The 26,628-nt window shown below is 41.8% G+C and overlaps 1 protein-coding gene across 4 annotated transcripts in view; it reads right to left on the bottom strand.

Annotated features, from left to right (window-relative positions):
• Positions 1-624: 624 nt before the first annotated feature.
• The window catches only part of RALGAPB (Ral GTPase activating protein non-catalytic subunit beta), a 61,650-nt gene continuing 35,646 nt past the window's right edge, over positions 625-26,628 (bottom strand). For 2 of the 4 annotated variants that reach the window (XM_064391958.1, XM_064391961.1), the window contains 15 exons: positions 25,079-25,212; positions 23,049-23,231; positions 19,411-19,562; positions 17,606-17,793; positions 15,344-15,450; positions 13,632-13,784; positions 12,815-13,024; positions 11,695-11,853; positions 9,725-9,890; positions 7,454-7,576; positions 6,610-6,746; positions 5,719-5,827; positions 3,235-3,313; positions 2,677-2,825; positions 625-1,076 (listed from right to left, as the gene is read on the bottom strand). In XM_064391958.1, the coding sequence (XP_064248028.1) occupies positions 883-1,076; positions 2,677-2,825; positions 3,235-3,313; positions 5,719-5,827; positions 6,610-6,746; positions 7,454-7,576; positions 9,725-9,890; positions 11,695-11,853; positions 12,815-13,024; positions 13,632-13,784; positions 15,344-15,450; positions 17,606-17,793; positions 19,411-19,562; positions 23,049-23,231; positions 25,079-25,212 (2,243 nt within the window). In that variant the 3' untranslated portion in view covers positions 625-882. The remainder of the gene's footprint in view (positions 1,077-2,676; positions 2,826-3,234; positions 3,314-5,718; positions 5,828-6,609; positions 6,747-7,453; positions 7,577-9,724; positions 9,891-11,694; positions 11,854-12,814; positions 13,025-13,631; positions 13,785-15,343; positions 15,451-17,605; positions 17,794-19,410; positions 19,563-23,048; positions 23,232-25,078; positions 25,213-26,628) is intronic. The other 2 variants (XM_064391960.1, XM_064391962.1) reach the window with 1 other exon arrangement.

Here is a 26,628-nt window from a genome sequence, read left to right as displayed (position 1 = left end):
TGTTTATGCTTTTTATGGAAATGATGAGGAGGTGACACAGACACTTGAAAATAAATTAAGTAGTTGCATTAAAAAAAAAGAATTAAAAAATAAAAATCAAGCTACTGAAATTAAATGTGACATTTTGCAACAGACCTGAAAGTCATAACCTCGTTTTTATATAATCAAAAGCTCTACCCAATAATAACTCTTTTTGGAAAGTCACTTAATTTCAGGTGATGGTGGTTGTCTCGTAGGCAGATGGACTCAGAGCCCTGTTGGGAGTGGCCACATACATCATAGGGGCTTTGGCTTTCAGGGCCTGCTTCTTCCAAGCAACCTTCCTCCTCTGGCTTCTGGTACACAGATGGGTTACACCCAGTGAAGGATCTTCTGTTGAGCACTGAAGGGAGACTCAAAGTGTCTTTGAAGTTCTTACAGGGAAAGTTAATGCTCTGGAACAGATTCCTCCTCCAAGGACAGATCTTGTTCTCTTGCCCTTGGACCCATGAGTGCAGCAAGGCATCTAATGGCAGGTTTGTTTGTATTCTTATTTCCATCCTCATATGCAGAGATAGCTTTACTTTGATTGTTTTCCCCTCAGAGCAAGACACCTACAGTTCCTAATTAGTCTGGAAAGGATGACTGGGTGAAGAGATTATTTTGCTAGCATCCAGGAAGACTAGAATTTAGTAATCTTCTGAGGGTAGGTGAATCAATTCAATATCCCAACTGCAATGTTTCAGATTCATTTCTCATTCCTCCCACATGGTATCTGCTGACTTGTGCTAGAACATGATTTCCTGAATTCCGGAGGGCTGAGAAAATTTGTTGATGTTATTTAACTGTTTTCATTAGTATAGCCACCAACCTCTGATCTAATTGTCCTGGAAGGATAATGACCTAGGGGTTGCAGTTCTTGAGCCCAACCTCCTGGAAAAGTGAGGTATAAAATTCTGGCTCCAGCTGCCTGTTCCGGTATTTATTGACAATATCTGCTATTTTCTGTTTTCGGCGGACGTGGGGGGGGTTGTATGAGTCACTTTCCAGCCTCTTTCTCCGACAAATATTTATTACTGTCTGTCTCACTAGAAAACCTGAAAAAGAAACAACATTTTAATCAAGTTTAAATTCAGTCCTACACCCCTCTTCTGGCTTCCCAGGCAAAGACAATTTGGGGTTCTGTCGCATCTAAACTCAGGGGAGATGCTCAGCACCACCAAGTCAAGAACTTTTCTCCATGAACAGTTGATAACAGACAGCCATGGTCTCCAGGCTTGTAAAGACCTTCACCGTAAGGAAGGAAGAAAGGGACTCACTCAGTGGTACCTAAACTGACCGGAGGAGAAGGAGCTTTGCCAGAGCCAAGCAGCTACCTGGAAGAAGCACCCTCGGGACAAGAGGGCAAACCCAGGGCAGCCAATACAAGAGTCACAGTACCACAGCCCCAGCTACACTGCACATCTGGACATTAGGTGGGCCCTGAGATCATACCAGGTAATTCCAGGGGAGCCCTGAGAATGGAAAAAGTACATGTCAGTACTTTTTCCAGTAGGAATTGCAGAGCCTTCCCCTTGGGAAGGAGATGAGGAAAGACCTCATGGGGCTGTGGCTGCAAACAAGTTTCTCTTCCCCTCACTGCCTTGCCACTTTTGTCAACCCTCTGTAACTCACACTGCTGGATGCAGCTGCAGAAGGAGGCAGGGAATCAAAGTAGCAGCACTCAAAAGCCAGCAGCTAACTTGATCTTATTTTATTCTGAAAGGAAATTTCTATACTTCTAAGGAAGCAGGTATCCCTTACCCCCTTTGCTGTTTCACAAGCTCCTTAAAGACAGAAACATGTAGAGGACCTCACTGCACACAAACTACACCTGCTGAACTTAAAGATGAGAAAAATTTCACTATATTAACAGTCCTGATGCAGTAGAAAAACAAGCCCAACTCTAGGAAAACATACCTGACAGTTTTTCAGTAAAAGCCACTGTCATCAGCTGAATTCATAAATGTAATTTAAGGGCCCATGTCTAGCTTCAATTTGCCAATCACTGAATTAAGCATAGAAGCCCCAGAATCTGAAAGTCACCTCCAACAGAAGCTTTATGGATATGTACAGGTATCCTAATGTTCATTACTTCATTTTACTCTGTCCTGTGTACTGCTCTCGCTGAGAGGGACTTCCAGTTACTGAAGCTAAACAGCACCAATACCAGGACAGGTCCATGAATCTATTCAGGAACAAAGGAAAAGGCAGAGGGCACACATGGAACCTGTTAACACATGCCTGCATGGTATTTTTATTGAACCCAAGAAAATCCTCAGTTGCTGTGGTTTTAATCCTTGTCTTGCCTTCTAAACCAGAAGGAACACCCAGCATATCAGCGAAGTAACAAATTCCATAGCACCCTCTGGCGCACCTTGGTTTTCTGTGCTAAACACCAGGTCACATTTTGGATGTCTCCTATTTAAACAGGCCCTGTTCCTAGTTCCAGCACTCTCTTCTGCTATTCTGGCAGCCAAGTGCTGCCCACCTGCTCCCTCTGCTGTTCCTGCTCCCACTGCTGCTGCAAAAAGCATGGCTTTCATTTGTTCAGCAATGCCTAACACATTTTCCAAAGAAAGATTCCAGACCATGTACTGTGCAGATATATTATTAAAAAAACAAAAACATGAACATTCCTAAAACGCTTTAGCTTACCAAGAGCTCTCCTACTGACTATCATTCCATCCACCAGTGGGATAACCATGTTGAATTTCCCAGTTGCTCCTTGTAGTTTTATCCTGAATAAGCCAGTGTTTAAAGGATGGATGAAGATCACAGGAATTTCCTTCTCAGGAATGGTAGATCTTAAGGGAAAAACACAGCTGTTGAATCAGTTTTAAAGCACTGTTTCAATTAATGACCCCTTTAAGTGTTAAAGGAAAGTTTTAAAATGCCTCATGGCTAAGGCAGCAGGATCCTGGGGCATGTTCTGAACTCTCAGAAGGGCTCTGTCAGTTGTGCCATGCCTATGATCTCTGTCCCCACAGGACTGGAGAGCCCTGCAGGCAGGGTACAGTGTGTATGCAGCATTAACCACCTCACAAGGGAGCCAATCAGGAGGGAGGCTCATCACAGACTCAGATAAAACTGCACATTTTCTGTTCTTTAATTTATGTTTTATCTGCAGTGATATGAAGAGCTCTTTCACTTTTTCAACCAAAAACCAGTCCACTGAGAAACCAATAAAAATAATGAAAATGAGAGTGGCCTTACCTCAGGGAAGTACTACTATTGGCTGTGGTTTCCACACCAGTGCTAGTCTCAGATACCAGATCAGGGAGGGGGAAGTTTTCTGTAAGAACAGGATGCACCAAATAAAGTTTATCTAATACAGTTTGGGATTTGGTTTTTTATGTACAAGGAAAAATTATTTATCATCAGTCAAAACCACACAGTCATCAAGCATTTATACCACTAGTGTTCTTGCACAGCTAGCATCTTTGTTTGGCTTCCAGTTTCAGCATTCATGGAGGGTACACACACCTCGCCATCTGCACTCAACAGATGAGGTGCCAAACCTCAAATTCTCTCAACCCAAAGGTCAAAATCTCTAGAGGAACCATGAAAGCAGGAAGGAGATGAACTACTTCAACCACAAAAAAAACTACCACAACCAAAACAAGACCTTTCAAATTATTGTTCAGTGCATCCTCACCCATCCACAAGTGATCAGCCTTCAGAATACTGTGAGGAGCACTGAACAATGCCAACCACTCACACCTACATTTCCCTTGAGCCCTGATGCCACAAACATGATATCCTTCCTCAAATCCAGGCTCTGTGGATCTCTACCATAACCTACAACTCTGCTGCCATGCAACTGCTAACAAAGACTGGATAATGAACGTGAATGAGGAAAAAGTAAGAACTTGAGTCCCTTAAGGGGATTTGGCACTTCCCAACACCTTCTTCAGGTGTTAAGAGATGTTGAGAATTATTCACAAAAGTACAGTTCAGGCAGCAGGACAGTGCTTCCAGCAGAAGACTCTAAGGCCCAAACCCAGATGTGGCCATCAAAGCTGGGATGCTGAGGGCACACAACAGCTGAGCAAGCAGAGGGAGATCACAGCAAGCCATGGACACACTCTAAGATGGAGCAAGAGGAAGGGCATGCAGTTGGCACCAGGGTGATAACCTTGACTACAAAGTGACAGCTTTTCAGTGTCCAGACTCAGAGATGTACCAGAAGCATAAGGCAAAAGCCAAGAACATAAGGAGCATATGGCAGAGCCTCTGGGCTGGGAGTCACTTCCAAGAGCTGCCCTCCCCTCCATGCAACTGTCAGGCTTACTGAGGCTCACAAACTCATTTCTTCAGCTTCAGGCCCAGAACTCTGGGAGATTCCAATGGCTGCTGAAAGAAACAGTCAAGCAGAAGCATGCCTGTTGCCCTGGCAGTGAAAGGGGTCTAGCTGCCACCCAAGAAGGAAGTGGGTCAGGGACACCAGCTTGGAACACGCTCTGAGCCAATGCCTGGACAAGGAAATGATGATGCAGAACTTGCTGTCTGCCTCCTGATCTCAGTAAGGCTCTGAGGGACATACTGTGGACAAGGTGGCCTTCCTGAGAATTTACATCTACACTTAACAGGAAGCTTCCTCTTGATTGCTGCTCCCATTTCCATGGTTCCTTTACTCTGGAAGGAGCTAAGGCCTTAATTAAGGTCCACCCTTACTGCCAGACAGGCAACCAGGATTAGAAACCAAAGACAGAATAAAGCAGCAGTTCTTGGCCAGTGCTGCAGACATTGGTGGGCTAGACCAGTGCACAGAGTCTCTTGCATAGCACTGAGGCCAGGCCATGGCTTGGAACCAGCACACAAGAAACTCCTGGGGACAAAGAACACCTCAATGCTGCTGACCACGGCCATGCCATGGCTGTAACAGGATAAGCAAAGCTGGGTCTCTCCCAGAGCAGAAGCAGAGAGGAAACACCAAACTAAGAACCAAAGTTGCATGAGCAGCCAGAGCTTGCCTGAGCACCACAGCAGAAAGGGAGCATGAAGCAGGCACCCTGAGTGCAGAACAAACGAGCCTCCCCTGACAAGAGAATACGGACTTCCAAAGGTGCCATCACACCAAAGGGGATGATGATCCCTCCAGCACAGAAGCAGGTGTCAGAAGCCATTTTTTTAAAGGAAGAAAACCAGATCCCCTCCTAGGAGACAATAGCTGAGGAGAACTCAAAAGCAGGAGAACCGTGAGTGCTGAGCTTAAGAAGGTTCATGACAGCATTTCATAGGTATTGCCAGCACTACAGGAAAATTCAGACCTCCATATGCCACCAATTCAGGTACATCTTCATGGATCACAACTCAAATACTGAAGAACTGATTCAGAATCTTAGTGTTGTTATAGACATTAATAAGGACATATTTTGATTATGAGGGTGGTGAGGCCCTGGTATAGGCTGCCTAGAGAAGCTGTGGCTGCCCCATCCCTGGAAGGGTTCAGGCTGGATGGGGCTTGGAGCAACCTGGTTTAGCATAGTGGAAGGTGTCCCTGCACATGGAAGGGGGTTGGGACTACATCAGCTTTAAGGTCCCCTCCAATTCAAACCAGTCTGTGGTTCCATGATCTAGTTTGTTTTTTGTTTTGTGTGGGTTTTTTTTTTTTTTTTAATTAAATAAAGGAACAGGGTTTTTCCTCTGGCTCCTGCCCTCTTGTTAATTTAGTGAACAGTTAGAAGTTGTACATACCTATATCATCATAACGTTCCACCCAGACCACATACACTTTGGTTTCAGGTCCCATTGGTGGAATGGTTCGACCCTGAGGCATCCTCTTGGATCTAGAAGTAGGACTGAGCTGTTTCGAACATGAGGGAAGAGTAGCATTTGCAAACATCATGAATCCAATAATGCAGCCAACAAGTATTTCCCAGCTGCTCCTCAGTCATTCATATCTCAGCCAGGTACAACCTCTGCCAGCTACTGAGCAGGGGCAGCTGTGCTGGAACTACTCACTGCAATCTGGGTCACCAACCTACAAGTATTAAATATAAACTAACATATATATAATCAACCTTGAATCAGTTACAAGTTTTTCTTAATGTTCTTGAAGACCTTAAATGAGTAACTAAATATGTATTTGGAAGTGAATTCTAAACAAGTAATCAGCAGTAGTAAGTCTTTCGCTTACAGACACAACAGTTCATGGTTTTCTGCTTTGTTAGTGTACAAAAGCAACTTCTGGTACTTCAGACACAACTGACACTGTTTGTAAGTGGGTAGGTAAGAAAAGCATTGCATGTCTATCCATCCTCAATTTCAAAGCATGGATTTGAAGCTGAATTACTCTGTAAATATTGCATATACTTTTTCCTGCACACATTTCAAGATTTCAGGATGCACAGTATTACCACTTAGCATGTCTAAGTGTTTATACTTAAGTAATGTAATCTTGCTGTCTCCTACTGTAGAGGCAAATTCTAGCAGGACCAAAGCAGATATCAAAGATTAATGGCAAGGAACAAGTAGCTCTACATACCCATAAACCAAATAATAGACTATCTAAAATCCTGAGCATTGCCAGCATGCTTCTTGAAAGGAAAAAAAAAGCACCATTTTTCAATGCAAGTTTTGCCTTACCCGCTGGGAGGGATTAAGATTGTCTGTATGATTGGGGAAGAGTTCAAGTGTCAGAGGCTGCTGCTTCAATATTCCTGGCAGCAAATCCATGTTGGAATCACTTTCTTGGTCAGAGACACTGCTTTCCAGTGAATCAGCTGTAAGACAGAAGAAAAAAAGGTGGGTTTTGTCTATTCTTCCACCAAAAAAATTAAGCTGCCATCATAAATAACGTTTTGATACTAAAAAATGTAAGGCTTTTGAAACTAGACATGTACAAATGTATGGCCAAGTCAACTTAGTTCTCATAAGCAGGAAGATAAGTTAGGCGATAACTGCCAGTTATTCCAGAAACAGACTGCCAACAAAGCATTCCCTATGGACTTACACACATCCTAGCAATTTCCTACAGAACAGTCTCCTCCTTCCTATGGCTATACCATCTTTTATTCCAGGCAACTTTTAGCATGCCAAAGATGCCATGAAAACTGTTGCTTTTCTACTTGGTGGTGGTACACACACTCCTGTGTGTGCTGCAGGAGCACATCACTGACAAGAATGGTAAAAAAATATGGGCATCGCCAGTTAATGGTGAACCACATGTCCAACCTAAAGCACCCTGGCAACAACAAATCTGCTGTGCATGCCTGGACGTCTACTGAAGTTCAGAGAAAGGTACAGAACAGATGTCACATCTGGAAGGAATTTAAGAATTACAATGCTGTAATTTAAACGTCCACACCTTTTGAAAAGGATCTTGCTAAACACACTACCTAATTTATTTAGGTTTTGCTTCTGGAAGAGTTCTCAAACAAAAAAACTGTTGGTTTCATTTTTGTATAGAGCATGTACAGACAGATCTTACTCAGGGATTCCACTGGCGATGGGACAACAAAGGCGATTTCTGTCAGGGCATCTGCATAATATAGCACCTTCTTCTGCCCATTGAAGATACTTGCCCCAACATCTTCTGAGATAATTAGATCATCTGAAATGGACAGAAAAGGAAAGTTTAGCCAGAAGGAAGCTCTACTTCTTTATACTCTGCATCAGAAATGACCTTCAAATACAAGGTGCAATCAATGAGAAGAAATCATACAAATCTCATTTTAGAATGAAAGGAGTCAAATCTCATGGCTAACAACCTTTCTCAGATAAATATTTTTACTATGTTGAAGGAAAAGGCATTTTGTGTTCAAAATGAAGCCACTCTCAACCCATTTCCAATACACTGGATTCTTTATTTCCTAGTACTCTAGTAAGCACATCTGCCACAAGATTATATCTACTATCTATTTCTGGAGATCATTGAGTCCAGCAACATCATGCATTCAATTTCCAAAGGATTCTAACATTTATCACTTCAGTCTGATACTATTCTAGAATTCCAAGCCAGTTTCTACAGGTTCTCCTCTGTCTTTTCTCTGTCAAGCAGAGTTAGAAAAAGATCTGTCACCAGTCAATGCAAGAAAGGTTCTAATTTTCAGTACCCACTGATTCCCTCACCACAACTGGCCAATACAGGCCATCAGAGCAGAGAAAGAACTTGTCTCCTCCCTTTTCCTTCCCCATGTCACCTCCAGAATGACTAGCAAGGCTTTAAAAGGAATTGTTTCTCTGATCCAGTTTACAGAAGTGTTCCTGGGATAGCTGTCTCAGCAAAGCCACTGGAGCAGTGAAATTCAGCATACTGACAGAGCAGTGGCCAGAGACATGTTGAAGACTCCAAGCCATTCTTCAGCATCAGGAAAAGATTCCCACATCTCCAGTGCACAGGCTCCCAAGGAGCAGCACCACAACTCAAACCCATTTCTTTAGGAATTTCTTTGATTTTGGGGGTGCTGCAGAGAAACATTCCCATGAAATTATTTTAAAGACAACTCACCAGAAGCTATTTCAGACTCACAGAATCATTGAGGTTGGAGATCATTGAGTCCAATTGTTAGCTCAGCACTGCCAAACTCACCACCAAACTGCTGTGCACCAAACTGCACAGCTTTTAAATCCCTCCGGGGATGGTGACTCCATCCATCCTGACTAGCTCAGAGAAAGCAATGCCTCTGTACTCTAACCTCTCCTGAACACTTCCAGCCTTTTGTGGTTTGTACTTTTATTCAATAACCTAAGGGAGAAGCCTCCAGCTGGCTGCAGATACAGGTGACAGGCACTCCTAAGACACAGTGAATGGACAGCAGAGCAAGTGCTGCTCAAGCACCTGCAGCTGCAATGGTGTCACACCTGATGCCAACATCAGGTCAAGGATGATGAACAAGCTGCACCAGCCTTACCACTGCCTTTGGGTGGCCCAGCAGAGGCTGTGGCTCTGGAGATCACCCAGAACAGCTCTGGGCCTTGGAGCAGTGACACTGAAACCAGCCCAGACACTACCAATTCCCAGAGGATCTGATCAAGTTGTCCGAGGGAGAAGCTAACCCAACCCTCAGTTTTCCATCCTGGGATAGCAGCTCACATTCCTGAGGATCATTTTGGGTGACAGAATGGGGAGAGGGTGGTATATGACAAGCTAAGGGTAAGAGTTGCTCCAGTAGAAGAAAGCAGAGTCAGTGAAGCAAAACAGAGAGCCATGTGGAGGTTCTAACACCTCCAGGACCTATAAACAGCAGCTTGAGTCAATATTTCATTTTAATCTACTTAGAGAACACTAAAAAAAAAAAAAAATCACACTGTATTTCAAGCCTGTTTGCCAATACACAGAACAATCTGCAACAGATTGCACCTGAATACTGGTTTGGAATAATATATTAAAGACTTTTAAAATCTTTAAAAATATAGCCCAGAGGTATTTTTTTTTGCTGAGGCTACTTTGTCCCAACAACATACGGACATTAGTTTTGCTCACTCTGACTTGAAGCTTCATTTAATATTTACAGATTTCTTTCTAGCAAACATCATTTGTCAAAAAAACAAACCAAACAAAATCTCCAAAACCAAAAAGCAACAACAAAAAACCCAAACAACAACAAGAAACACACCCCACAAAAAAAAAAAGAAAAAAATCCACCAAAACCAACCAAAAGCACATCAGTGTTCAGAAACGTTCACAGGAGCAAAAAGGAGTCTTCTAAAGGAGCCTAAACATTTTAATTTACTACAAAAGACATTTACCATGTCTTACCTTGTTCAGGTCCCTCTTCATCACTGCAGCTGTTGATTGACCAGCTTGTTGAGACGTGACCAGTCCACCCAGGGTGCTTCCCAACATCAACAGACCAGCCAAGAGACAGCAAGAACTCCAGGAAGTGAGGCTGAACAATTCTGGAAGACTCCATGTTCTTCAGGATCTGAAACCACCATCAGCACCATATTGGTACAGAAGCAGGAAACAAGTCTGTTCCTCCCCAGCTTTTTAATTAAATTTTTGTCACCAACACAGTTTTGCCCAAATATAACTACAGAACATGCCAGGAGCCCCAGACTTTCTACATGGACATTACTCCCTGCTCCTCAGCATCCCCCTACCCAGCTTGGCCTTTTCCTAGTCAAACAATTTGACTTTCTGCCAGTATTTTCAAAACCTGTAAACCAGTGAATTAAATGGCTGGAAACAGTAATTTTCCTCACTACTCACCTGTACATGACATAGAATGATTTAAAGGGCAGGTGTCACAGTATATTAAAGTATGAAACAGATTTTCCAAACCAATTTTCAGTAGCACTGAGTGCGCACTTTAATCAAACATCACACTGTACTGTTCACATTGAACTTTAATTCTACTTCTGACAGAGATCTGGGACATTTCCACATGTTAAGGCAATTTTTATCTCATTATGGCCAAGTGAGAGTTGAGCCCTTCACCAAACAGCACACAAGGACACGTGTGATTTGGATATCAGAACCATTGGGGTTGGTGGAACAAGCAATCCATTCATATTTTCCGGGCCATGCAGGAATTTGTTTTGTGGCAGAGCCATCAATCATTTTGGCTTGTGCAGGGCAGAATACTGGGACACAGGCCTCAAGAAAACACAAATTGCAGGGATGGGTGCTGGAAGGAAAGCTTCCAGGCTGGAGGCTTTGTGTAGCCACATAGTCCTGACACTCCATCCTCATGCCTCATACAGTGTTCAGCAGTGACTAGAGACACCGCATTGAAATATTATTAATCCTCATTACTGAGCACATTGAAACCATAGTTGTGCTTCAGAAAAAGTTAGGGTAAGTGTGGGCTGGAAGATATATGAGCTCAATAAGAGCATATAAACATTCTAGTTCAGCAAGTGCACGTCCCAGCTCAAAGGTAGACCCAGCATATCTTGTTTCATAGGTGACTTTGCAGATGAAAAGATTCTGCACTGGCTACTCTGAATGACAATTTGAATGCTCACAGACAGATGATCCTGGTTTCAAGGATTGTGTCTCACACCCAAGTAGAAGGTGCTGCAGTGTTCTGCCAACTGTGCATTCAGTGACACAAGGAGTTGGCACAACGATTTATTATGGAAGCCACGCTTCTACTCTTTACTACAAGCGTTATGAATGGAATGAGAAGGTACTAGAGAAACATCCTTTCCTAATGAGCCCATTAATCCTCTTAGCATGTTTCTAGGTCACAAAGAAGTCACAACTTAGATTTGCACAAATTAACCTGATTAACCTAATCGCCTTTGAACCTAAATGTTATGGTGTAAAGACTTACAATGCAATAATACTTCCTTACTTGCAGAAAGTTTTCATTCCTTTAACATGTGTTTAACATTAGAATGAAACCAAACTACCTTGACATTGCTCACTGCTGGAACAAAACTGCAACCTTCCCTGCAAGCTGAGCAAACAAACAAAGCTGAAATGCTTTTCTGATCTGAATCTTCGAACTCTACAAATAAGGACAATAAGGATAGAACAGATAATAAAAATACTATTAATATTATATATCTTATATATATTTTAAAATACATTAATTTGTTACAATAATCCTAAGTGTGAGCAACGTACTTCAACCTACAGATGAAGGGAGTATGCACTGACTTGCAGCTCGCACTAGTTCTGACACTCCACTCTAATCACCAGCACTGATGCTCTACCCACTTGGAAATTACCAGAAACAAGACAATATAGTCTAGTTGGCATTCTACACTTCCACTTACCTCCTGGCTAGTTTTCTGGCCTGCCTTCATGTAGAAAATGAAAACAGTATCAAAAGGACGACAAGGTAACAAATCCAAGTAGCCAAGGTCATCAAAAAACCCAGGAAGAGCAGAGTCAAGTGCAATCAGGTGAGGAGGTAGACGACTGTTAGTAGGTTCCTGCCCAATAGACAGAGTTCAACAGCTTAAAAACCCATCTTTCTTAACTGAAAGGTCTTTATGGCTTCAACGGCAATCCATTAAAATATAAAAAAACAGTTTCCCTTCTCTAAGAGCAAAATTATACAGGGATTTCTGATGCAATATAATCTTGTCACTGTAAATGAGCAACAGCAAACATAACAGGTTGACAATTTGTTGCATTCCACTCTCATTAAATACAAGTGGTACTTTGCCAGTGAGACATAATATTTTCCTCAAGAAGAGCACACAACAAAAACAGCAGATGCCTTAAGAATATCACAGCTATGCACACAGTTGCATGTGCAGTTTCGATTAACTTAAATACCAGTGATACGCAATATACTGAGCACATTCAGACATCATTTTTGCAAACACTCTACAGTCTACTTTTCCTGACAGCTTTTTGGAAGGAAAAGCAACAAATACAAAGGAGAATCCATTGGTAAGAGGCAGAATTTCAAATTAAGAATATGGATCACCTCTAAAAATACTTATTTTAATTTTAAAAAGAAACCTCTAAATCTACTATGTACCAAGTGTTTTATATATGTTTAAACTACCTCAGCACAACCACCTCTGAAGCAAAACTTCTATGGCAGTTATATTTCAGAGAGTCTTCAAGTACTACCCTAAAACCAACTCAAGCTGTGGAATGATTTTAAGTGTGAACATTTGAGTGTGATGGCTTATGCCCCGACTAAAAACAAAGACACAGACACCTATTCAGAGCATTTTCAACTTGAGGCCCAGCCTTTCACAACCTTGCTCTGAATCCTGGAATACTGCAATCTATCACTTGATTTGATTAGACTGCAGCTGAACAGTAGTTGGAAGTACATCGATGATCTTCCACTAACAAAACTTCCTTCTCCCTTTTGTCAAGCCAGATCACATGGGAACTGGAGGAACTGCACAACACCAAGAGGTATCAGATCACCTTCAATGCCTCTAATGAGAGGAACCCGAAGTGAGACAGGAACAGACGTGCTGTCTGGAACTCCTGTGCTGGTGGCGGGGGCTTACACTCCGTGATGGGATCAGGAAAGCTCTTCTTCCGCCACTCCTCTTCACTTCTCTGATCTATGGAAGTCTCAAAGACAATCTGCTGAGCCATGCCATTCCTCAGCTTCTCATGGCGCTCTTCGAGCTGGAAAACATTGCATGAATTGCTGATATCACCAAAAGCACAAAGATCCTCTAAGAAAACAATTCCATCACTTAGGAAAGCTCTACAGCAGCAGCTGCAGCCCGCCATCAGAATGGTTACTAAAACACTTTCAAAAAGACCTTGCAATACTCCAAAGTAAGCACCTAAACACCCCTTTGGCATAGGAGAGCTCTGTGAATATCCAGTATCAGCTATGGCTTCTCCTATTTAAGAGGACATAAACTAAAACAAATTAGATCCTGTGAAACTTTAAAATATGAGACATGCACTCTCTTCTTCCCTCAGAAAGGTCTCAAAAAGACCCTTCCATTTTCCCAGAAGAAGCAACAAGTGCAAGTCATTGTTTCCTACAGTACCAGGATCAGTAATAAAACTTGTTGAGCAGTGTCTCCCAAATAACACAACCAAAGCACTGGCATCTTCCTGGAGAAGTGCATAGATTGAACTAATTTACAGAGGTTATTATTCCATTAATATGAAATTGGATAAGCCAAAGAGTAAAAAAATTTACACTAAGACCTAAGTGCACGACTCATGAACAGACCAAAACCCCAAGAACAAAATCAAGTCAGAGACAGTTACTTACTTCCTGATTCACGATTTCATGTAAATCTGGAATGCTCAAGTCAGCTTTTACAAATGGAATCTTGTCCACTTCTTCAGGAAAAGGGCGTTGTTTCACACTGTGTTTCAACCCAACATCATTTTTAGGAGCTGGTCGAGGTTCTGGTACAAATGTCTGACAAAAAAAGCATTCAAGGTATTGCATCACTAGACAACATTATAACAGATGAAAAACATTTTCCCTCCCCACCAAAACGACAATAATCTATTAGTGAGCAGCATTATTAAAAAACATTAAATACTTTAAACTAATAGACTTGTATTGAAAAGGTGACTGTAAATTTTAAAAAGACAACTGTCCATTTTGAAATCTATGAACTCTGCTAAGCATCTAGCCTGTAAACAGTTGCAAACCCCCCCAAAAAAGGCAAGCTTACACAGCAACATCTTATTTTCAGCCCATTCTAACTGTATTCAGAGAAAGCTGGCAAGTATTTGAAAAGCTCCATTTCAACCCTCCTGACTCCTGACTGTCATGATCCCAACAAGCTAAGACCTCAAAGACAGCAGCAATGCTGTGACGCACTGCCAGAATAGCCAAAGGGCTTGCATCATGGATCATGGTGCAATTTTGACATTACTACAACATCATACTCTATACTGTCATTTTGTAATTCCAAACTTCAAGTTACCAAAGAAAGCAACAAATGATCTAGGTGCACGTTTAGAGATGCATCAGCTCCAAGCAAGCAAGACCTTTATGGCATCTTCAGGGTTGTTTCCTAAGTTTACTACTGATTACATTTCCAAAGGGCAAGACCATTAACAATTATGTTATAGAATGCCTTCAAGTTGGAAAAGTTCCCTTAAAACTGGTGAGGAGGTCAGCAGTCAGATCATGGCTTGTCCTTTAGTGAAAGAGGAAGCACACCTGGACTGAGATTATTTAGTTCAGCTCCAGAGATAGCAGAGCTCCAAACACATCCTGGATGGTCTTCCCAAAAGCTGCTTTATAGAGATTGTATTCATCTAAATGTGAACATACTAGCTAAGACTGACAAGCCCTCAAGTCAGCTACATTAGTGCCTTTCTTTTACTGAGGGTCATGAGAAGACTTTAAAGATTTGGAGAAATTCACAGAGAGAAACTTTCATGACAAGAGTATGTGCTCCATTAGACAACTGCAGTAAGAAATTTCACTGTAAAATAAGATTGAGGTATTTCTCCTCCACCATTCCTCTCCAGAGCTGTTCCAGAGTTCCTCTAGATAATTTTTTTCACAGCAGGTTTACAGCCATCTTTGCAACATCAGGTTTTGTAGCTTGAAGACCTGTTGTCTCTGCAGCGCCACATTCTACACCTCCAGACTTCACTCTCTCTGTCTCTCTGCTGCAAGGGCTTTGTCTGACACCTGGAAACCAGCCCTGCCTACACACTAAATACACTGTACCTTATCCCATCACTTCAGAAGATGCTATCAGAAAAAAAAAAAAAGAAAAAAAAAAAGAGAACTCTCCCTCCCTCAAGCAAGTCTGCAAGACGAGAAAGCAACAGCACTTTCACAGCCTGTAGTTAATCACAAGTGGTAAAGAGTCACCAGAGATGTGGCACATTACCTACAGCTAAAGGCCCCGTGGCTCAGCCTTAACCAGCTTTGGGGGGCAGTCTCACATTAGTGGAATTTCTGCTGAACATCTCTAAGTTAAAGATTTCTTTACGGGCTTTGATAGAGACCTTTTGATTCGCTTTAGCTCCTCTTGGTAAAAGACAGAGCTGCTGGGCCCACGCAAATCTTCCAGATGTCCCACGGATCAAAACCGTGACAGAGGGGAAAGAGTCATCTGCAAAGCACATGGGTAAAGAGAATAAGACATCATCATATACTGCAAACAGTTCACTGTGTAATCATTCAACAAGAAGAAAATGCAGGCATGACAGTGGGGATTTTTCTTTCATGGTTAACTCTTCCCTGACCCTGAAGAAAACTCCTGGTGAGAATCAAGAAAATCTCTCTGCAGCAGCTAGTGCTAGTCTACTATGTCAGTTCAATACTTGCCAGCTCAGTTTCATCATAAAAAGCAACTTTTTGTCCAAATTCATGCAGATCACAATTTCTCCAAAGACTTCCAGGGAAATAAAAGAAGATTTTCTAGTCACTGCCTGTTTAGGGGAGACAATGACAATATGGAGACACCATTTCCATGATGCTTCTATGACCTTCCGCAAAAGTTCCTCACAAATAGCAGCAGTAAGAACAGTGGAAGGACAAAAGATACCAGTCAAGCAAAGACTCAGAACATTCTGATTCCACATCATGGAAAATTTTTCCCCACAAGGAATAGGGATACAGAGAAGTTGTCCTCTCAGGTTTGCAAGACCCACTTGGGCAACACCAGATTGTGTTATCCTGGTCCAAATCCAGTGCTGGCCTTGTCTACAGCAGGAGGTCAGACTACAGAGTCCTGAGGTGCCTTTCAACTGGCATAATGATGGTTTTAACATTGCAGAGATTTCAGTCTCCCTTCAAGATTTAAAAGGCTACCAATATTAGTCACCTTAGATGAGATCATCATACTTCATCATAAGTTTTTTTTCTTAAAGGTATTTACATTTATCTTTTGTGCACATAACCACACACTGGCACCATCAGGTAATTAGCAGAACTCTATTCCTTCCCCAGTATTCCCTGGGAAGTTCAGGGTGCAGCACAGCCTATGCACACCCTGTACATAAGCACACACACAGAACACCCAAACCAGCTCCTCAGTCACTCCCATGATCTGCCTCAGAAATGGCCTGATGTACTTGTGCATTATTGCAATTAATCTTGTAATTCAAAGGGGACTTGTAAGCAAGTTATATGCAGCAAGAAAAGATAATCTAACTTTTGATTCCAACAGCTTTGCAGGATTCCACAGTAACACATTTAGCAAAGGCAGAGCGAGAATGAGAATTGCTTAGCATTCTCTAATCCACTCCAGTCAGGAACACACTTGCTCCAACACAGACCGGGAGTGGACATGTGGCAATGGCTCCCAGCATTGTCACTTCCTGCAAGATCTATTCAGCGATTCTCAACATGGTCAGAGCACTCAGGACAACTCAACTTCTCGGGACTAGTTCATGCAGTTATGTGCAATATCTGCTTTCAATATTAGTTTTTAGGCTCCATCTTATCTACAGATGAGGAAAATGTATTTGGGAGAGTACATCAGCTCTAACATAAGTTAGTCTTTAACTGAGGTAACACGTTAAAGAATTTTCATCTGTTCTATTAGATAACACCATGACACGTGAAGACTTAAGGGAAATCAGTTATTCTGTTCAAAGCATCATTTAATACCAGATTTTTGTAATAGAAGTTCCTGAAGATCAAAGTTTATGAGGCTGAAATTAGTTAGACTCAGCTGTGAAAGGCAACACCCTGTGACAATTCTCCTTTACAGGAGGTGTCATTGATAGAACAGGATCAGACATGGGAAAGTTTTAACAGCATCTAAGCAACTACAACCACCTGAGTTGAAAGCACCCACAGAAATATGCAGTAATAGGAGGCCTAAAGCAAGCAGCAGTAATGGTGCAAGCATAAAGGAGACCTACTAACCATATGTTAAGCACTTATCTCTATCAGGTTTCCTATACGCCTAAGATTTTTATTCTTGTACGAACAAGGATGTTTCAATTCAAAAGTGTAATGCTATTGCTTTTGTCCATCACCCATTATTTCAATGGCAGTCAGCAGCAAGAATATGGTCTAACTGGTTGAAATACTTGGACAACTGCATGAACAATTTGGGTAGGCTTGTGCACGTTTGATTATCACTGGCATTGAAGTTATTCCCAGCACTTCATCCCAGAGCAACACTGTGGGTGTGCTCTGTATGCCCACCCACAACCTGAAACGTGAGAGAGACACTTGATGAAGTACCTTTGTTTCACAGCTCTGTATAGAAAGTCTTAGCCTGAGAAAGAAGGAAATGGGAAATCTGAACTTACTCTGTTCATTCCCTAGAGGCTGCTCCAACATGGCCAGGATGACGCTGTTATCCAAAACAAAGTAACGGAAGCTGTGCTTGTTTATGGTAGGGAGACGGGAATATTTAATTAATGTGGTTTCATTCACCAAGCTGCAAGGAGAAGCAGGACCACTGGGAGAAGGAAATGCTCCAAGTAACTGCATAATACTGCAAGTGAGAAAAAAGTTGAGAGTTATGTCAGATTAAGTGAACTGTTCCACCCAAGCACAAACTTTCACTCACATTCTTCATCTGTATCTTGGCCTAGCAGTTACATTATCAAGACACATTTGCCTTCACCCATCAGGTTGTTTTAAGCAACCAGCACCTTCAGAAAAACATGCATGAATACCTACAAAGAAAGGTACTCTGCCTATAGAATGAGCTTCTTTATAGCCTGAGTTATAAAGCTATTAAGACATTCTTTAAAGCATGAAAATCTGTACCCTTCCATAGATTTATGTTCATTTTTAAAACATTATTTCTCAACCATCCATACTTTAGCCCTTTCATATCAACAAGCAGGACAGACATGGCAGTGCACTAGTTAAAATTGCCTTTGCTTTCTTCAAGTACAGATTACAGTAACTTAAAACCCTTTAAGGGGTTGGCACCCTAAAAAGTCCAGGATCACACAAGCACAACTATCACAGATAGTAATCTTCCCTGGAAGAAAGCCTCCAGGTGGGGTCCAACAGTGTCCGCCTCCTTGGAGCCACAGCCTTAGGAAGCTCCTAGAAGCATTGTTTTAAATCATTTGAAGTTGTTCGGGGTCTCACTAACACTATTAGAAATTGAGTTGTCCAGTGTAGGACTGAAGTTAGCATGATTTAAGTCAGGACTTTACCACCCTTAACACCAACACCCAGAGCAAAAGTAAGTCTACTGATTGCCCTCCCCACACACTTTTCCACTTTACTGTGAAAAGAGTTTCACCTCTCTAAATTAAAATAAACGATCTCAGGCAACAATATGGATTTGTCCACAAGCTCCAATAAGTAGTTGGTTTTTCTTGGAAATTACACAGTTGTTTTTACTAACAGTAATGTTTATAACAGTTGGTTCTGAAGCAGAGAAAAAAAGAAACCAGCTATTGCCTTTTGCAGAACATATTTATCCTCCCCATCCTCAATCTGTCCTGTCTGCCACTATGCTGTTCAGCCCATAACACAGTGCTTTCCAACTTCTCTGGAGCAAATCCCAATTTTCCTCTGTGCTTCCCTTCCCCAACCCACACATTATCTGTTACTGCATTTCCAGCAGAACCTATCAAATACATTAATCAAGCCCAATGCTGTGGGCAGGAAGCCATCCGATCCTGCTGCAGCATACATGTGCTGCATGTGCCATTCCCTGCTGTCACAGTGTCTACCAGTTTTCTAACCAGAGTGGGGCAGCATATGTTGTCAGGCTGAGGAGAAGAGGAAATGGGACGACAAGAGCTCTGGGGTAGAGTGAAAGAGAAGGAATTGCTGTCTGCAGAGAGGCCTGGCCAGGAACAGAACACCACAGATGGAGGAAGGTCTGGGTTCTGCTGTACAGGGAAGAGAGGAGGCAGGAGGGGAAAACAGTGATCAGAGGGATCTGTTTTCTGTTAACACCTGCAAGGGGAGGGGACAGATCTAAGGCAGTGCACAGCCCTGCCCAAAGGGCAAAGATAGGGAACTTCTGCCTAACTTCTTAAACACTCTTGTTACATCAGGGACCACCAGCTGCGAACTCCCTATTGAACACACTCAGACAAGGCAACACTAAACACTGAAGATGCTCTGACAAATTACATACCATGTCAGTGTAGCTTCAGCAGCATCCTTCACTCGCATGGATGCAGGGTTTGGCTCCTTATCTCCTTTGTACTTGACCTCCTGTTCGCTGTTTTTGGATTTACTCCCTGAAATGCCCAGCTCCACAATCTCCAGTACCTCTTTTAAACAATCCTAAAACACAAGAACCACCGTGAAGCACTTGGATAAACATATCCAAAACTTCAGGAAAACAGTGATATATCATTAAGTAAAAAAAACCACTGCTTGTAATATGAGCTTTTTAAAGGCAGAAGATTACTCCTACACTGTTAAAATGAGATCATGTTTGCTACAGAACTGGTAGTTTTTCTGTTTACAGATGTGTACTTATATTATCTATTTATATTCTATGGTAATGGTAAAAATGCTAAAAAGTTCTCTGAATGGATAAATACACACAATGTATTTCATTACATGTATACCAAATTGCCAAGGGGACTATTATGAATGCAACAGAAAAATGTAAACATACTTTAAGAGATAATAAATGTATTTCTAGGACTCTCTGCAGAAGTTTTAAGTTGTACGCACATTTAGAACAAACTCATCTGGAAAGCTGCAAGAAATCCTTTTCCAAATTTTTCAACTGCCAACATCATTAATAAAATACATCAGTATTTCATTAGTAAAATACATCATGGTATCTAATTCACCAAGAGAAAAATAAGAACATTCTAAAAGTACATTGTAAAAGCTTCAACAAATCTATTACAGGAGAGGCAAACACTCAGTAGAACTACAGATATGACACACCAGTGCTGTGCAGAACAAAATCACCCACTGAAAATATTCAGATTGCTACAGCAAAGGTTCAGATCTCATGGCCTGAGCTACAAAATAATAAAGAAATACTTCTCCTGAATAAATAAGTGATTAAAGCTGAACACAATTGGTCAGGTTGTACCACCAGAAACCAGACAGGGTTCTGTGTCTTGGCCTTTGTCCTTCCTTATAATCATTGTTGATATAGAATAAAAGGTGAAGAGAAAAATCAAAGTTCTCTAACAAAGTAAAATTAATGAGCATTGAGCTGAAAAGACTGGCCACAAAGAATTGCAGCAGGAGTTTACAGAGTACCAATACAGCATGTGAAATTTAAAGCAAATGTCAGATGAGGCACCTGGAAAGCTGCATTTTTAATACTTGCAAACGTAGGGAAAGGTTCTCATCTGACTATCAGGAATGAGCTACTCAGTGTCCAGGACATAATGCACACAGTACGTAACACTATCTCTCTATAGTGGTAATTGAAATAAAAAAGACCATAATAGAATGGAATAAAGCATTATGCAACTGACTAAACACAATCTGTGTCACATCCAGTGAACCTATCCTATCACAGTGACCTACTGCCATGCTAGTCAGTACTCCAAAGCATTTGCAGAAAGCATCTTTAAATGAAGTTCTGCTTGTGGGTTTTCAATCTTCTTATTTTTAAAAAATATGTATATTTCTTTAGTTACAGAATAAACAAAATATAAAATATAAAGATATGTAATGCTCTAAAAAGATAACAAAATGACATAATATATCTATTATCCATAAAAACACAGAAAGATCAATGTTTGCTCTGAAAGAGACTAACAATGAAAATGTGCATTCAAATTTTTTCATTTTTTATTAAACAGCAGGGCAGAAGGCAATTGAAAACATGTCTCATTTCCTGCGCTTCTCAAGCTTCCCAAGTAAATTCCACCTTATACTGAGCTATGCTTCAGTTTCCAGAAAATTGGCGCATCAAACTCTTATTATCAAAATATTAGCATCAAAGGAATTCTGTTAAGCCTAGAAAATGCTTTAGTCAGGCAAGAGCTGAGAAATGAGGAGAGTCATGGCTACTTAATTAACGGGATTTGGCTACTATTAATGGCTACTAATTAATGGGACACCCCATTAATTTCTATATTTCTCTTTCGGTTTTATCCAAGTTTCTTTTCTTCTCTCTTTTTCCAGTTCCACAAAGCAAGAAGAAAGACTGAGACACTCCTATAACTATACAGGTGTCGTAGGTTAAAAAGGAAGTGAGTTTTTTGGGAGGTTGTGGTCAAACCTATCAGTGTTTGGATTTGAATATTGGCACCTGGATTGGACACTGAAGGTATGGACTGCCTCAAAGAACACAGGGGGTTAAAAGAGCAGAGAACTCCCAGGAGAACTCTCTCTTGGTCCCGGTCAGTGGAGGAGCTCAGAGCTCCCCTGCCCAGCCAGGGCTGGGTGGCGGAGGGGAAGCCATGCGGCCGGGTGAGGTAGGCCGGAGCCTTGGGCAGAGCAGGGGGTGAAGGCCTTGCCAGATGGAAGGGTGGAGGAGCCTGAGAAGCATCGGGCCCCCCTCCTGTCCCCCGGGAGATAGAGAGAGAGAGAGAGCCAGTGCCTGTGCTGCCTTGAAATTCAATATCATGGACTGGCAGCACCGCCGGCCAGAAGGAGAGTGGGGGATGCAGCGAAAGAAGGTGCCCGGCCACTGTGGGAGTTCTGGGCAGACAGAGGCGAAGATTTTAACCCCTTTGTAAAATAATGGAAACCTTACAAATACTGGTCCTCCTGAAGCTGAATGAGGAGAGAGAGATGAAGCAAGAGGAGATGGGCAAGTGTGATGAAAGTGAGTACAAGTGAGAGATGTTAGAAGAGGTGAGAAGAATCCTAGCTGGGAGGAGATGATGGAGTGGCCTTGAGCTGGACTCTCTTGTATGGCCATGGACAGACCCATGTTTTTCCTGTGACACAGAGACTGCATTTAGTGGGAGGCAATGCCTTGAAGCCAAAGAGAGTGCGGTGAAGCAGTGGTGTGAACAGAGACGGCTGAGGAGGGTGTGGGATGCCCTCTGCCCTCAGCCCCAGGGGGTAAATTTGGTGGGGACTGGTGTCCTGAAGCTGAGAGACTGCTGCTTTTGTTGGAACTGGGCGGGGCATCCTTAAAAGGGGAATCCTAAAGGCATTTCTGGTCCATGTGCAGTGGTGAGAGCACTGGACATAGAAAGAAAAAGTCACGAGGGCAAATGTTCTCCGGGCGGTGCCACGAGTGACACAGAAGCACAAGAGATTTCAATTGTGTTTCCAGGGGAAGCCTATGGTGCAAGGGGAGACTCCTCTCTCCCTGATGGACTTGAGAGTTGATTATTTGAGGGGTGATGATGGACTCAAAAGTTGATTATCTGAGAGATGGTGACGGTGTGGAAATCTGTGGTGTTATTTCATGCTGTGGAGGAAAAGGGCGGAGGAGGAGGAATGTATTTGGAGGGTTTTCATTCTTAGTTTTGTGTCTGTTCCTTTTTAGATATTGTAGTTAATAAAGTTTGTTTCCTTTATTCCTAAGTTGGAGCCTGCTTTGCTCTGCTCCTGATCACATCTCACAGAAGCCACTAGGGAAAGTGTATTTTCATGGGGACACTGGCATTGTTCCAGCCTCAAACCATGACAACAGGTAATTTTAAATCCAGAAACTGTAGCAAATAATGATCATGAACTAAAGTTCAGAAGTATTTTGCACAGAAACTAGTTTTTAAATTCTTAAGAAAGCTAAGCAAACCCCACTATTTTAAAGTATTGAGAACAGACAGGTTAGGCACAAAAGGCATTTCAGATGCAGCACTCAAAACTCTATCCACGGGAGACTCTGACCTTCTCATCCAGCATGTCAGGGTGCTCTGTGAGCCAGACACAGAGGCACTGGAAAGCTGCCACGATCATGGAGTGCAGGTCCCGGGAGTGCAGCGGGGCCGGGCGGCTGCACTGGTAGACGATGTAGCTGCACACGGAGCTGATGGCGCGCTTCCGATCCGCGGCATCCACCACCACCTTCACCTGCGTCAACAAGGGCGACAGCGTGAGAATGCCTCCACAAGTATCTTGGAGAGAAAAACAGTTTTTGAAAACATTTCTAAATGCAGTTTAAAGAAACAGCAATAAACAGTTGAGCTCTTTTCTGATTACAGTTTAAAATTGCAGTAAAATTATTTAACAGTGATGGATATTGAAACTAAAAGTAAGGAAATGCTGCACTCAGGTGTGACCACATTGCATAGCTTGGTTTCAAAGGGCAGGCATGGTACCAGTGTGGCTTGGTAAGAAACCAAACGTAAGCTGAATTTACAGTATTAAAACTTTTTTCCCCACAAATGCCTCTTCTTCAGCTCTAGCAACTCATTCTGTATCTCCAAGAACCCACTCACTGCTAACTCTCGCTTCCATAGGGCTTCACTCTGCTAACTTCCCCCTAGACATATTCTCAGCACAATAACTTTCACCACTGGTAAAAGGAACAAAAAAAGCCAACCCAGGACAAGCAGACTGATTAAAAACCCCATAACCTCTTTCCCACAACTCACTGCAAAGACCTCTCTCTGTTTTTTTCCCAGCTCAGAGCTGCAGAGAGCAAAGCTCCAGATGAGAAGGTCAGGAAACAGCACAATGAGCCATGAGGACCTGCACTGTAAGGCTCAAGAACTTTCTCTCTTATTCATGGCTTGTGACTCAGCATAGGAACAGATGTATTTTTCTACTCTGTAGCACCTGACCATGCTTATCTAAGCAGGAAGGTGGATGGACTTGCTGGTGCCAGCACTGAAGCCTAGCAGCTGTACTCCACAAATGGGAGAGACAATTCAGAGCCCCAGGATTGAGCTAGAACATCCTTCAGAAGCTCTTGATCTACAGCAGAGTCCCCTCAAGATGAGCTTATGCAAGACAGGTTTGTAAACCAGCACTCCTGCAGGAAACAAGATTTTTGACTTCTCTAAGTCCCACCGATAGCCTGGTGCTGAACAGACACAAGACAGGGGAACAGCCCCTACCTGAGAAAGGCTTTGGGACATGTCACCTCCAAAGACACACGCAGAACAAGTCCCCACAGTAGTTTTGTTGGGGGAAGTGATCTATTTTTTCCCACTTTATTGTAAAGGGGAAATATATTCCAGGGCAAGAATTACTTCAGTTGCATGAGAATTATACAAAGACTACAATATTTAACATTAATCTGGGGATACATGTGAAAAGATAATATATTTCCACATTCCCATAATCTTGGAAGAAAAAAAAAAACAAACCAAGAAGACCCTGGCTTAACCACACAAGCTACAGAATGCCCTGGTTCTGTATGGTACTCTGTAAGATTCAATAATACACATTAATTCATTTCAGAACACTTTCAAATACATTCGTCAGTTCATGCTACTGCAGTAGAGAATAAACACTCAGTCCAATATGGCTCAGTGCTGACTTAATGTTCTCAAAACTGCCTGAGACACACATTAAAAAAGATCTGTTGAGTTCCTGAGGGATTATGACAGGAAATGCTGAATTGTCATATCATGTTATCATGGCTGCTCTAAGTACACTTCCTATTAGCAATACACTACGTTTTATCAAGCTCTAGAAACTATTTCCAAGATGAGAGGGAAAGGGAAAAATGGTACAACAGAAGTTTCAGCTAAAAAGCATTCCCAGGCCATGTGTCTTTTGAGCCACAGTATATTTACACTGGGAGAAAATTACCTACAACAGCAGTACTGTTTCTTTTTCATTTCCAAACAGAATAGTTGCTGACAAACTCAGCCACAGAATCTGTTTTGTGGCATGATTTTCACCCAAGGAAGCAGGACCACAACCACCCTGTGAGAAGGGGCCAGAGCACACCAAGCTGCATGTCTCACCTTTGCCAGTCCAGAGAGCAGCTCCAGGGCAGCCAGAGAGATACTCATGTCCTGCCTCCACTGGGAGTTGAGCCTTTGGGTTACCAGGTGAATGCTGCGGATCAGCAATCCAGCAGCTGTATCTGTATGAAGAGCTAGGATATAACCCCAAAACCACACACCACAGGGAGGAAAAATAACTAAGCATTAGTGACAAAAAGCAAAGCACAGGCACAAGGCAAAGCAGACACAATACAGACATAAAATAAACCCTAACTATCTTGAAACTGGTTGATGCCTTTTGCACAGGCTAACTCCCTCACGTACTCTCCAGGCATTACACAAACCCATTAGGACCAGCTAGTTCAATTTAATTTTTTTTTAAGACATTCTGAATAATCCCAGAGCTCTGCTGCATTTCAGCAGCAGAATAGCCAGCTTCAGGTTTTGCTACTGTACTTAAATTGTCCGTCATGTTACATCTTTTAGTTTCTGGAAAAAAAATGCTTTGGTAATATATATTAAACCTTAGTTGCTGTACTGAGGAACTAAGGAGAAGAACATGTCATTTCAGATATCTGTGTCAGAAGTTTACAATTCTACCCACACCTAATATTTATCAAAAGCTGCACTAGTTCAATAGACACAGATAATGAAAGAATCAGTACTAGAGAAATGATTCTTTTTAACCTTCTGTGTCCTTGAACCTTCAACTGAAAATTAAAAATAGGTAGTGTTTTAAGTATCAGTTGTTCTCACTTCAAAATACTACGAAACATAAATACTATCTGTATTTGTTAAAACTGAAGTACACAAATTAATGTCAGAAATAAAAAAATCGGTCAATGACCAGTTATGACGAGACATGAGAACTATGACACATAAGACATATCCTTGTCAAAATTTAAATTACTTCATTTAACACTTAAGAACTATGTCCAGTGTCACACCAGGAACAGATTAAAGAGTTTACTATGGCTAAACAGTAAGAATAGACCATAATGTTTTCAATTTTCTCTTGTTTAAAGCATCCAGTGGAAACACCAATTATTTTCATAAGCTTGTTACAACCTTACCTTCTGTGCACAAGAAATTTTAAAAATCCAATAAAATTAATACACTACAAAATATATTTCAAGTTATGTCATGGTATGAAGACTGCAATTCAAATATTTAGAATACCTTTTAAATCTTACAAATGAGTATTTTTACAAGCACTTATAAATGAAAAAACACATAAATTAAACACAATTCAAATGGTGTGCAGATAACTAGCGCTTTGATAATTTCAAACAAGCAAATCCTTGGGAAAAGGGAAAGCACCAACATGTTTTTATGAATCCCTGGAATATACGAAGCCTTTCCTGATAATCTCCCTCCTCTGGCTATTTACAGAACTAGATGAAAAAAACACCACCAAACATTTTTGGCTGGTGATGATAGAATTGTCAGTCTAGGCTACAAAAGAGTAAAGGTGGTTTGTTCTCACATTTAATTGGCCAACATCAGTTAAACTGAAGATCAAAGGAGCAAATGAAATTACAGGATCTTGACAGCCAGCTTACCACACA

Source organism: Passer domesticus, chromosome 16, assembly GCF_036417665.1.
Source record: "Passer domesticus isolate bPasDom1 chromosome 16, bPasDom1.hap1, whole genome shotgun sequence".
NCBI classification, from domain to species: domain Eukaryota; kingdom Metazoa; phylum Chordata; class Aves; order Passeriformes; family Passeridae; genus Passer; species Passer domesticus.
Note: the sequence above shows the minus strand (reverse complement) of the source record. Positions and strands in the feature narration are given on the sequence as shown.